The sequence below is a fragment of the Lissotriton vulgaris genome, chromosome 3_1 (genome assembly GCF_964263255.1).
Source record: "Lissotriton vulgaris chromosome 3_1, aLisVul1.2, whole genome shotgun sequence".
NCBI lineage: Eukaryota > Metazoa > Chordata > Amphibia > Caudata > Salamandridae > Lissotriton > Lissotriton vulgaris.
In genome coordinates this window covers 1575075469-1575088794 of record NC_141689.1, presented here as the reverse complement: position 1 = coordinate 1575088794, position 13326 = coordinate 1575075469, and the positions used below count along the sequence as shown (strand labels likewise).

General features: G+C 45.2%; 1 protein-coding gene across 2 annotated transcripts in view; it reads right to left on the bottom strand.

The window, feature by feature from the left end:
* ECPAS (Ecm29 proteasome adaptor and scaffold) overlaps positions 1 to 13326 on the bottom strand; it is a 780178-nt gene that overhangs the window by 369711 nt on the left and 397141 nt on the right. For both annotated transcript variants that reach the window (XM_086962068.1, XM_086962067.1), the window contains exons 26-27: positions 5382 to 5436; positions 5022 to 5136 (exon numbers count right to left, since the gene is read on the bottom strand). In XM_086962068.1, the coding sequence (XP_086818194.1) occupies positions 5022 to 5136; positions 5382 to 5436 (170 nt within the window). The remainder of the gene's footprint in view (positions 1 to 5021; positions 5137 to 5381; positions 5437 to 13326) is intronic.

Genomic DNA, 13326 nt, shown 5'->3' with positions numbered 1-13326 from the left:
AAGCTCATAAGAGAGCTAGCCTTCCTAATATCAGGTGGCAACAAGTTCCACAACTTAGAAGTGCCATTGTGAAAACTCCGACCTCCCCAGTGCGAAGTCCGGATCTTCGATACAGTTAAAAGGTCAGCACCGGTGGACCGGAGTGATCTGCCTGGCTCGTACCACCTAAAGAGTTCTTGCAAAAACAATGGACCCTTATGTGTTAAGGCTTTAAAGGCCAAACACAGCGCCTTAAATTTAATTCGCTGAACCACTGGCAGCCAATGCAGCTTTCGAATTTCTCCCGAGATGGATTTATGCCGTGGTAGCCTCAGCAAAAGGCGCGCCGCCGAGTTTTGAACTGCCTGAAGTTTCCTCAGACACTGCTTCTGGACATTCAGATAGAGTCCATTGCAGTAATCCAATTTCGATTGTATAAGGGAGGTGATTACCACTTTCTTGGTTTCTTCAGGGATGTAAGGAAGAACCTTCTTAAATTTTTTTTATCAGGAAGTAAGAGGCCGAGACAATAGCATTTGTTTGTTGAAAAAATGTTAATCTTTTGTCAAACAGGATGCCCAAATTTCTGGTCTTATCCGATGGAATAGGAGGCGATCTCATATCTGCCGGCCACCAAAGGTTGCTCCAAGCCGGTTGTAGGTTGCCAAAAATCAAAAATTCAGTTTTATCGGAGTTTAACTTGAGGCAGCGTCTACCCATCCAGATGTTAATGGCGGTCATGCAGTCGTGGAATTGCACAGCAGGGGAGCTCTGTTTCCTTTTAGCTGTGATCACAATCTGGGAGTCATCAGCGTAAGATGTTAAAGAGAAGCCATAGCCTCTCATTAATAACTCTAGTTCGGTGACATATACATTAAACAGTGGGCTCAGCGAGCTGCCCTGTGGCACCCCACAAGGCAGCACATAGGCCTCCGAGTTGAACCCTTCGTGTGACACTGTTGATCTCCTCTCCTGTAAGAAGGAGGCCAGAAGGGCCAAAGCCATACCTTCTACACCTACTGCTTTTAGTCGGTGAATCAGGGGAGTATGATCAACAGTGTCGAATGCGGCAGAAAGATCAAGCAAAATCAATGCCGCAGACCCTCCACTGTCCATCGCCGCTCTAATTTCTTCGGCCGCTTTGATGAGTGCCGTCTCAGTACTGTGCTCTTTACGGAACCCAAACTGAGAATGGTCCAACAGCCCATTATCTTCGATAAACTGCGTCAATTGGACATTCATAATCTTGTCCACAATTTTGGCTGGGAGAGGAAGGCGTGCAATCGGGCGATAGTTCGATGTCCGAGAGGCGTCTAGAGTGGCTTTCTTGAGAAGCGGGAGAATAGATGTCTCCTTCCAGGAGGTAGGAAATCTACCTGAGGAGAACATCTTATTAAAGATGTCTGTCAACACAGGACTCACCAGATCTGCAAATTCTATCAAGAAAGCTGGAGAGCAAGGGTCCAGTGGGGAGCCTGATTAGGAGGTCAAAATGAACTGGTGCCCTGTGTCGGCTGACACCGGGAGGAATTCAGTAAACCTGCACATATCGACCGGCGGGGTCTGTGGGTTGGAAGTTGGCTGAACATTTAAGCACTCTTTAAATTTGTCAACAATATCCAGCACTTTACTTTTGAAGTTAGACGCCATGTTATCCACAAACTGTTGACTGCCTAATGTATTTAAGACCTTGGGGACCGTAAGTTTATTTATAATTGAAAATAGCTCTTTAGAAGAGTATTTCGCGGAGTCAATTTGAGTTTTGAAATATTTACTTTTCTCGGTAATCACAAGTGCCTTATAAGATCTAAGGGCTGTCCTGTAGATCTGCTTGTCCGTATCAAGATAATCCATGCGCCATCGACGTTCCAAACGACGGCATTTCTGTTTTTCAGTTAGAAGATCAGAAAACCATGTTGCGGACGGTACCGCTCGGTTAACTGAAATGTTCTTGATAGGAACCGCTGCGCTTATGGTCTGTCGTAGCTAATTGCTGTAGTTGTCCACTGCTTTATCAACATTGGCACAGCCAGGAGGAATGGAACCTAATAGACTATTTCGAAGAACAGTTTTGTCCGCTTTATTCCAGGCTCTACGAGGGGCTGCCTTATGTGTGGTTATATTGATCTGCCGATAAATACTCTTAGGGAAGGTAAAACTAATAAGTGAATGATCTGACCAGGGGAGAGGAATCCCTTCTTTAACTTTGAGCCCATGAAAGGAAGAGAAGATCCCATCCAGGGTATGCCCCACCTCGTGAGTAGGAGCATCAACCAGTTGGGTTAGCCCTGCTGCACCTAGAGTGTCCAGGAGCACAGCGGTCTCGGTGGGTAACATAGGGGGAGGCAGCTAAGGAATAGTGCAGTTAGGATTGGTAAAGTCAGGTTGAGGGGGTGATTGTAGCGTGAGCTTTAGGATAGGAATTTGCCCATTAGGAAATATTTGGGTCTCCTTTTTGAAGTGAGCTAGAGACGGTATTCTTCTAATGGCGGGTGGGAGTGAGTTCCATATTCTTGAGGCGGCCCCAGAGAAAGCCAGATTGTATGTTATTTTTTTCTTAAGCGTGTAGGTTGGAACAAAAGGGCTCTGGCCGACCGGGAGTTTCTGATTCCTCCGGATAACACAAGTTTCTATGCGAGAAAAGCAGGGGACTTGGAATAGAGAGCCTTGTGGGTGACGCACGCCAGTTTGAATTGGATTCTGGCCTCAAGAGGAAGCCGTTCAGAGCTTTAAGGTAGGCGAGATGTGGTTGAACTTCTTAGAGCCAGTTAGAAGTCTGGCGGCGGCGTTGAGGCAGGCTTTCAAGGGAGCCATTGAGATCTTGGGTAGGGTGGACCAACCATATTCCAGTCGAGAGATGACTAAGGCCTGGATAGCCGATTTTAGATCAGGGGGGGGTCGAGGAAAGGTTTCAAGTTTCGTAGGTAGTTCAGGTGAAATCTGGCATTTTGGGCCACCGCGTTGATATGGCCCACATATTCAGGTTGCCGTCTAAGGTAATTCCCAGGGATTTAGCAGTCCACAAAGGTAGGAGAGCAGTTTAGCGCTGTGATAGCCTTGGTCCAAACTTGAATGTCTGTATTGGCGTTGGGTGGGGCGATTAAGAGGAACTTTGTTTTTTGGCATGGAGTTTAAGCTGGTTAGATGTGAGCCAGTGAACAGTTAGTTTCAAGGCCTCATTCAGGGAACGGATATCCTCTGGATAAGAGATATTGATGTAGAGCTGTGTGTCGTCGGCATACATGTGGTAGGAGATATTGGCAGTGCACAGCACCTCAGAGCGGTTCGAGGTACAGATTGAAGAGGGTAGGGGATAAGGTTGTTCACCTATACAAAATGGAGACTTCTACCCAAGTCGCAGTGGTGATCAAGTCAGAGGTAGAGTTGTAAATCCTCGAATGCAATTGTGCTTCTTCGCCTTGCCCAATCGTCCAAGGCACTAGATGATCTGGTGTATACGTTATAGTTGGTGGTGGTGCACCCTTGGGCTCTGCGGACCACTCAGGAAAGAAGGTTCTAGTGCCCGTACACAAGTACAAATTAAGAGCTAAGGCCATCTCACTGCAGAGGAATCAGGGTAACATGATTTGGGGATGCAGATCCTTCAAATAAGGCTACAGCACGCCAACTGCAGTTAGTCCAGTACCGCTCATTATAGCTCCCTCTTCTGAACAGCCTTTCGTAGATGCAAGAGCATCACCAGCACTCATCCTCAGTAGCCAGTGAGCTACTTCATTGATGGTGGATTCAGGGCAACTCTACCTAGCAGGATGCAGAACGTCCAGGTTCCTGTAACCAGACCAGAAGGTAGCAGCTGGCAATCAGCAAGTCCATCCCAGAAGCTTAAAGGTCTTTCGTGTTCACCAATGGGTGCGACTCCCGTCATTAGCCTATAAGAAATCTTGGCACAATGACAGCAGGTCCAGCTGAGGTACAGGTTTCGGTTAGTTACTGATTGTTGCATATTCCTACCCAGACTTGTCATGCTGCAGTCTATATCAGCAGGAAGGAGGAGCGGGACTAGGAGCTCTCTGTGAGAGAGAGCCAAAACAAAGGCACAAAAAAGGGGCAGGCTTTTTGGTACTCAGCTACCACTCAACTGGTTTGGTGTAACTCCTGTGCACATGACGATTGCCTGCGCTATCGCCTGCTCCTGGGGACCTAGCTTTCCCAACACAGCACCCCACTCAAGAGTTTGGTTGTTCAGATTTCCACCTCCAAAGTCAATCCTGGTGCGTTCCCTACAACACTACCAGATAGGGAATCCAAGAGGCTGGATGACTTTGGCAAGAGGATGTTCTCTTCCACCAGCCTTGTACTGCCATTGGTGAAGATGTGTGCCTCTTGGGTCGTTATACACACACACAGTTTGAAACTCGGCTGCACAGGTGCTGCTCATGGTCTCAAGGAAGGCCTGAACCATCCTTAGCCAGGCAATTGACGATGGCACGGATGCAGCAAAGTTCACCATACGCTGGTGAGTGGATATGACCGACTCGCAAGGCGGTGAGATTGCTTTGTCAGTGGCACTCCGTCACCGTGGCGGACTAAGGTCCGTTTGCTCCACATGACTTTTTATTAGCCGTTTACTATAGTGCAGTAATATGGAATATGTGAAGACTCGAAGTCTCTATGCACACAGTGACATTAGATGAAACTGTACTTTATTCTGGGTGAGTTAGAGGACAGTATTATTTCCATCCATAAGTAACAACACTGTGAAAGACCTTGGTAGTGACACTGAACTTTATTCTTGGTGGAGTAGAGGACGCTATTATTTCCATTCATAAGTGACAGCACTGAAAATTCTTGGAAGTGTACAGGAATGCTGCCTTCCAGCGCAGTTCTAAATGAATGTTCCAAAAGTAGATTTTTCCTATGCTGAATTTCCTTTTTTTTTTTTAACCAAAGTTCCAAAAGGCACTTCTTAAAAAACACGGTGTGTCATATTAAAGGAAATTTGCACAATATGTGACAACTTTGCTATAAATTGCAATCCAAGGAAGACAACAATGACAGGCAAAGATGTAGGCTCAATGTACCTTTTTCCAGTCATGAGTGTTTCAACAAGTGTGGACACCAGTTCCTGCTGATCTTGTTCATTGCCCAGTTCGTATACCAGTCCAAGACCTTTGGATGCAACATCTTGGCTGAGCTCTATAAAAGCATGAATTGTAATTAACTATCCACTCTTTTAAATAGGCAAGTTATTTCAAATAAACTGACATTAGAGCGGTTCATAATTGTGGGTTACATAGTTCAACAATTTACATATTTTAACTTTCAAAAAGTACCGTAGAAGAAAATTCTTTATGTAGGTTTTACGTATTTCTCCTTGAAGAAATGCAACACAATATTATCAATCACAAAGTTATTAGTTGGAAAAAATGATGTGCTCTTACCGTCGTTATCCGAAAGGACTGAAACAAAAGCACTCTGGATCTCCTTGAGATGAGACTAGATAGAAACAAATAAGAGCAAACCACTATTGACTGACCGTATTGCAATATACACATTTCTTTAAAAAGTGTCATTTCACTGTGGCACAAAATTGGCATGAGCAGAACAAATAGAAAAAAATAAGAAAGGTCACGCTGCTATACCAGAGGTGAAATATTGTGCTTCAAGATCACATTTCTACATTGGTGGTGGAATATTATGCTTCATATGGAAAGAGGAACAACTTGCGGCACGAGGTTGGTAGTAGTTAGTGGAGCAAATGAAGCATGGGTCTATTAATTTGCGTTTTAAGGAGCAGAAATGACTTTTGGACATAATTCCGCAAATACACAAACATCACTGAAGGAGAACAAATTAAAATGCTTAGATGAAGCACTCATTGAAATTGACAAAAGAATAGCAGCAGTGTTCATCACTGACACAATCAAGCTGAAAAAATACTAAAAAGGTTTGGCTGAATACATTTAGACAAACGTGCTTCAGCTGTCTCAAAAATATTACTGCAACCAAATCGATCGTTTTAAATTAAGAGATCCCACAAAGTACCCCACACCATTAATTCCGGAGCATCACCAATAGATAATGTTGGTCTGATTTTGAACTAGACACAAAAATGACCCGATACGGAATTCTCCGAAGGTAATACCAACCGCGGAGGAAGATACTTCAGAACTAAATTCCAATTTTTTGTTGTGACATTTACAATAAAATACCGTTTCTGGGCACTAAAAACAAATTAAGTGAAAGAGGCCTAAAACGCATTGCTGTTCAATCTTCTTGTAGGCAGGGGTAAGTAATTCCCAGTGGCTGCCAAACAGGACATTTTGTTTAAGGTCAAAGACAACAAGACTTCATGTTTATTTTGTCCACTCGAGAAGTTGTCTGAGCTACATGCAGCACAAAACATAGCTGCCTATTTGCAGGGTCTCAAAATGGTTGAGAGAAGCAGGATTGTCTGCTGCCTCTCTAAGCTGTTCAAAATTACATCCATGAGCTACAAATGCAAAGCCTTTACTGTATGGTCGAGCACTATTTGTAAATACAGTGATTTGTAAGCACAGATTGATTAATGACAGTGATTTTAATACAAAAATAACATGTACACGTTTATAAAAATATAACTATTTGCAGCCAAATGATCCTACATTAAATGCAAATACACACAAGAATGGAAGCACGATTGGGAATGTTTTGCTTTCAAAATAAAAAGTCACTAAAAATGTTTACAACTTGAAAAAACGGACAAAGATTACAGCTGGTTTTGCTGAATAATCCTACAAATGTTAAAGGCAATTTTAAATGCCTCTTTTCAATGGCATCATTTGTGTAAAACATGTTTGATGCATGTTAATACTATAAACTATTAGTAATGGAGAATCATTGCAAAATCATCAAGTTCAAGATGTGAAAAAAGAAATTATTATAAACTCCATTGTTAAAGAAAGTCTCACTAAAGTGCACCTGCAGGTCTAGGATCTAACATATGTGCAGATTTTCGACTTTTGTAAAAAATGAGAAAAGTTTACAGAAGTAGGCCTGGAAATGTGTAACCCCGGCTTCTCCAACAAGTAACTCATGAGACTGATAGCTCTCAAAATTAACTGTTCAAACATGGCGATATCCCCATTATTAGTGGAGTTACCTACTTGGCAGACATTTGTAGTGGGGATTGACCCCTACTAGATAAGGGCATAGTCTCTAGATGGGAGAGTAATGGGTCTCGAAAGATCGTGGACTTCCTTAATTTAGACGCCTGGAAGGACTGGCCCGAAGTGGAGTCCTCTATTAGGCATTTCAAAACAATGCTGCACGGGTCCAACGATAAGATATTTTCTGAGGGTTCTAGACCATACAAATGTTTTATAAGTCTAGATCTGGCTGAATATTTGATAGAAACGAGAACCGGGAGATCCTCTAGCTGTTTGGGCTCCTTCCTCAGACAAAAAAAGGCTAACAAGTTGTTTCAGAAGGCTCGAGATAAGTGGCAGTCTAAGGAAGGTCTCCAAACTCAAGTAGAGACCTGGAATCAGTGGTGGCTCTTCCACTAAGGTGGAGGAGCATCGCCCCACTGCTTTGCAACAGTGAAAGAAAAGTAAAAGTAAAATGAGAATAACTAGGTTATAATACTTTTATTTTTTCCTGCTGCTGTCAGCTTTGGGGGCGGGGCTGCTGAGAGATAGAGGGGCAGGGAAGTAGTGGTTTGCCCATTCCAAGTGCCCATGACTGCTTGGCCGACCCTCTTGGGCCAGCCAAACAGACAAACGCACTTTGCGTGTTCTACAGCCAAGTTGCATTACAGCCTGCATGGAGAACTTGCCAATGCCCCAAGCCCCTGTCTGAGCACCGAACCATAGTGTACAGACCAATCACAAGACTGCATTGCAGCCTTATGATTGGCTAGGGAACCAATCACGACGCTGCATTGCAATGGCTCAGGGAAGCCTCAGCCTGGGTCCGTCCTGCTTGGAACACCGGCCACGAGAGAAGACAGAGGGACGACGGCAATGAGGCAAGAGGGTTTGATTGTTTCTTTTTTTTACACTAACTTGCATCGCCACCCCCGATCGATGCTGCTCCTGCTGGAATAAGATAAATGAGTTTCATTTACCTCTAATGAAGGGAGCGAATTTTCGACAAATGCAATTTTACACCACAAGGTGGCTACTCTATAGCAGCCCGGTCTTGCAAAAGATTAACTTCCAGATAACAGAAAATTGTTTTAGGTGTTCAATGAAGAGGGAGGGTAACTGGACCCATATTTTCTGGGGATGTTCTAAATTTAAGCAATTTTGGTTAGGAATTCAGAAATATTGCTTTCACAAAGTAAAGATAGAACAATTAATAAATGTGCCAACAGCAATTTTCGGGTACTCTGCTGACGTCAAATTAGAACCCTTGCAAAAAAGCAACGGTTTATTATTGTATAAATTGAAAGATCAATACTTCTTCAGAATTGGCGTTCTGAAGTAATTTCGACTTTTCAACAGTGGAGATTAAAAATTGTAAAAATGAAGGAGCTAGAACATCAATATGCCTTACAGTTTGGATCATAGAACAAATTTCAAAGATTATTGGGGGGGGATGGGTGTTGGGATTGTTAGGGGGAATAGAGGGAGGATTCATCCCGCTTCTTGGCGTAAAGTTTACAAGATCAATCAATTAATTTGAAAGTGGAGACGCAATGGAACATAAGATCTTTTACTGTCATTATCATGTTTGGGTTAGGTTTGTTCTTTCAGAAATTTTAACATCATCTTTTATCATGAAGTATGGCTTTAATGTATAAATCGCTTGATGATTGTATGAATTCTTCCAATAAAAATATATTTTTTTTTAAAAAGAGAGACTTATTTCTCTCCAGCTACTAGTGCATAGCTCTCCGGGGTGTAGCCCAGTCAAATCAGAAGCTTTTGTTAGGCTTAATTAAATAATAATGTAGCGCACAATTGAAAATTGTGCATTGCAGACGAAAATGTGTGTTTTCAGAACTCGTAAGCGGATGTTTGGAGAAAACCCCTGATGAAACTGTTGCAGGTTTCCAGTCACAGGGTTGGACTAGCTCATAGCGCAACCTGGCATTGCCCCAAGGGTTGGTATGTAAGGTCAGAGAGTGTGTTTTGTTTATGTTTGTAGGCCTGTTTTATGGTCTGGTAGGCCAACATTACCCGTCGATTTTCCCGATATTACCGCAACGATTGCCTGCAGCAAGCACAAACACATGTAAAATCCCATACCTCGCAAAGCACCTATACAGCAGGTCTTCAAAAGTTCAAAACTGCCTCGATTTGCATATGTGGGCCATTTGTTTAGCTATCTGATTCGCTTTAGGATCCACTTTCATGTTGGTGGCCAGGCCTATTTTCAGTTCCAGCCAGGCATACGCCTAACAAACATTTTTGAATTCCATTTTCGCACAAGCAAATATACAATGTGCTACAATATTTTCTCCCACGAAGAAAAGAATTTCCGGGCCTCTGGCCTAGTCCACCTTCTTTAGGTCTCGCCTACTCAGTGCGTATGCACTGCATAGGAGGGGACCTCATGTAATCGATCCGCTTTTTCCCCAAAAACGTGCCCGCGTTGCATTGCTTTCAATGGCAACGCGTGCACGTTTGGCTATTCCCTTGCGGGAGTGAGCTTTGGCAACATCTGGTTGTAATTAACTTCCAAACAGATGGTGCCCAAGGCTCGCTTCCGCAAGGGAATCGCTGTTTTCGCAGCCACGGGGCCGAGCTTGTGCTTTTTCATTCGCGCGCACCACTTTCTATTCACTTTAATCGTCTGCCTGCAAGATACCTTAATCGCCGAGAGGGCACCGGTCTCTGCATCCCGCTTCCCGAGAACGGCCTCTTGTAGGACAGAGCTGCTTTCTTTACACTTTAATGACTTGCAGTTCGGAGCGTCGTTCATTTAAGACCCAGATTCTGGTGTAGTAAATTCGGAAATGTAGTACTGCCCAGACACTTTTTTTGCACGTTTGGTATCGGACCTGGCCACTAGATGGCAGCAAACGTCTTATCATGGCGTACACACAGAGGTGGGGGAGCATTGCTGAGGAATTGCCTACACATCAACTGATCCAACACCTGCATGTCATGGGGAACGGCACACATGTTGTACACTGGCTGACCCAGGCGCTCCTGACACACACGCAAAATACTCTGCAGCCACTACGCACCAAATGGGCACTTGACAGGGGACGGGACTGGACGGACAAGGAGTGGGCAATGATACTCATGGGCCCGAGAAACATTCCCCGCAACGCACGCTTCAAACTGATTCAATTCTACATTCTACACAGAGCATACCTCTCACCTGATAAAATTAACCAGTACTTCCCGGGCACTACGGCTAGCTGCCCTAGATGTGCCCTGGTGGGGGCAGACCTGCTACACATGCTGTGGCAGTGCCCGCAGATCCAGACATACTGGCAGACAGTGCTACAGATTTTAGAAAAATGCACGGCCATGCCAATACCACACACCTGGGAGGCAGGCCTCTTAGGCCTGTACAGACGGACCAAACAAACTAAAGTACCCTCTCGCTTCTGGGACCTCGGCCTTCTCACAGCCAAAAGGCTGATAACGAAGCACTGGAAGCGAGCAACTCCACCCCTGACGGAGCACTGGAGCACCTCCCTAGATAATTGGGCGAAGGCAGAAAGTACCACCCTGCACAGTGAGGAAACGGCGGGACGGCGACAGTTCCCGATCGCGGCACTATGGGACGCGACGCTCAGTTCCTTTCATAAGGAATGCCAACTGATGAGGCACCCCCAACATGACCCCCCCCCCAGAGGGGACCAGGAGACACAGGGTGGAGAGGGAGACGCATAGGCCACAACCCTGTCACCACCGGCAGAACCACGCATGATCACCCCGACAGCATAGACACGACGTAGGCAGCCGGCGCTCCATGGCGACTAACTGGGCACTGTCCCGCCCAACACTTTCCCATGCTCCCGACGCCCTCCCCCCCGCCAGCCCGCTACCCTCCCTGACACAGGACCCGCACCCATAACCACGCCCTGATGTTAAGCACGAGCACCCTAAACATCGACGCGCCCTCCATGCGGCACGCACACACCACACTCTCGGAATTAGTGACCACACCCTCCCCTTTCCCTATTCCCCCTGGTTCTTTACTGTTTACATAGTTATGCTTTCTCCTTTGCCACGCAAACATGGGTGGGAAGTATGTAGCACACTACTAGCGTGATGTATGATGTAATACAATGCTATGTGATATACTGTGCCCCGCAACCATGACAGACATCCCCGGGATGTAAAGATGTGTAAGATGTATCTTGCAAGTGTTCTTATCTCCTGTGATTTTCAATAAAGGATATTTAAAAAAAAAACTAGATGGCAGCAAACGTGCCCATGAACACTAGATCTCGGAAGGTCGAGAAACTAAAAGCTGCTCGTAGCTAATAGCTTTCTATTTTTAACTGCTGGCGTTCATGTGCTGCAAGTGGTACGAACAAAAGTTCACACAGCAGGTTTTTTCGAGTTTTTATGACATTTGGATATATGAGAATACTAAGGGGATGCAGCATAACGTGGCTACCATATAGTGGTTCTTTTTATTATCAGTTCTTGCCTCCTTGAGTAGATGCTGCGATGATTCACGTCATTATTGAGTTAGAATATATTGTATATTAATATTTTGAGCCCATCTCCCTGGTCACTGGCAGGGTTTGCTCCGGTGTCACGTCCGTCCTTAGCTAGTCGCCCCACGAAAGCGGCTTCGCCTGCTCATGGTGCATGTTTCCTCCTTCTGCTCACTGGTTGGACCCATGGCTCGAGCTCCCAAGGTGTTGTGTAGTATTTGCGCTACAAATCGTAAATAAATCGTAAATCATACGTTCTTATATAGCGCCTTGCACCGTAAGGTCTCAAGGCGCTTGCTTTGAGAACCCGTCCTGGCCTTTCCCTGCAAGATTACCCCTACTGGGCATCCCCAAGGTGAAGACCAGGCATCCCATCGCGGTGGGGCCGTAGTGGAGATTAAGCAAGCTATTGCCCAGAGTTGCAGAGTGTGAACCCACGATTCGAGTAGGCACTGAGGCGAGAATTATAGAGTCCGTGGACATTTTGAGCTCAAGGGTCTGCCGCGTCGGGGAGAGAACCCTGGTCCCGGGTCTGACCTCTGCATCAGGGACTGCCTCCTCTAACCGGTGAGCCACACTTCTACACACTGCTACAGTGGAGGTGTTTTCAATGCAGCGCAGAGTCTCTTGTATGCAGTGGTAGAAGTGGGCGGGAACGGCAGGGCACGGCGTGCCCCTACTTTGAAATATTTTAACAGTCCGTTCCCCTACTTCTTTATTTTTAAAAAGCGTCCCAGGACGGCAGGAATGTTCCTAATTAAAAATGATAACTTTAGCATTCAGCTGTGTCCTCTGTTTTGTGCACATCGGGCAAAGCCTCTGCAGTGCCCACGGCCTCCTCCCCCTTTCCCTCTGTATCTGGGGGCAGGGACCTGCAAAGCAAGCTGAAAGGGCCATCAGTCTTGGGTTAGCACGCAAAACCGGCTACCTCTGATGGCCCTGCTGTGCAGCGATTTACAGCTCATTACTGCCAAGGCTACCTGCCTTCCCCTCACTGTGACCAATACAATGGGCAAATAAGGATGCTTTGGTGGCCCCCGCCTTTGAACACATCTGCCCTTTATTTTCAGGCTCACGCAGACTGAGGGGCGCCTACTGGAAAAGAAGACAAGCATTGAAAATGCAATAGTTCTCACCTTTGATTAAGTTAAAGCCATTTACCTTGCTAATGGTAATGTATAGCAAAGTAAATGGCGTTAACTTAATAAAAGGTGAACCTATTGCATATTTAATGCTTATTCAAGGATGTTGTGTAACCTTTTTTTTTTTACAGGCAGCATAGTGGTCTTGTGTAGTGCATAATTCGAACTGAGTTGCATCCAAGTGTTTATAACGGGCAAAATTGAAATGTGGCTGAAGGTAGTGTGCATTTCTCTGAATTCCTATCAGAGGCAAAACGGTGTTCAGAAATTGTAGTTGTTCTATCTTTAGCGCTGCTACAAGGCACACAGAGCAATATTCTGGCATGCCGGTTGCAGTTGTGATTCTATGCAAATGTGTGGGATAGTGGTTCTGAGTACTGTAGAGGAATTTTAGTGTACATGTTTAAGGAACACCCTTAATTAATTTAGGTTCTGACATTCAGGCCCCCCCCCCTAATTTGTTCATCCCAATTAAAGCCCTTGTTGTAGGTGTGTAGCAGACAGACTGCAGAGTAAAGTAATGTGATTGGAAGAAAGGGAATGTTTGAGACACTGAAGACTACCACCCCGTCCCAAGATCTTACAGGACTAGGTAAGGCATAATCTGACGGAAGAGCCCTCTGAAAGAATGCA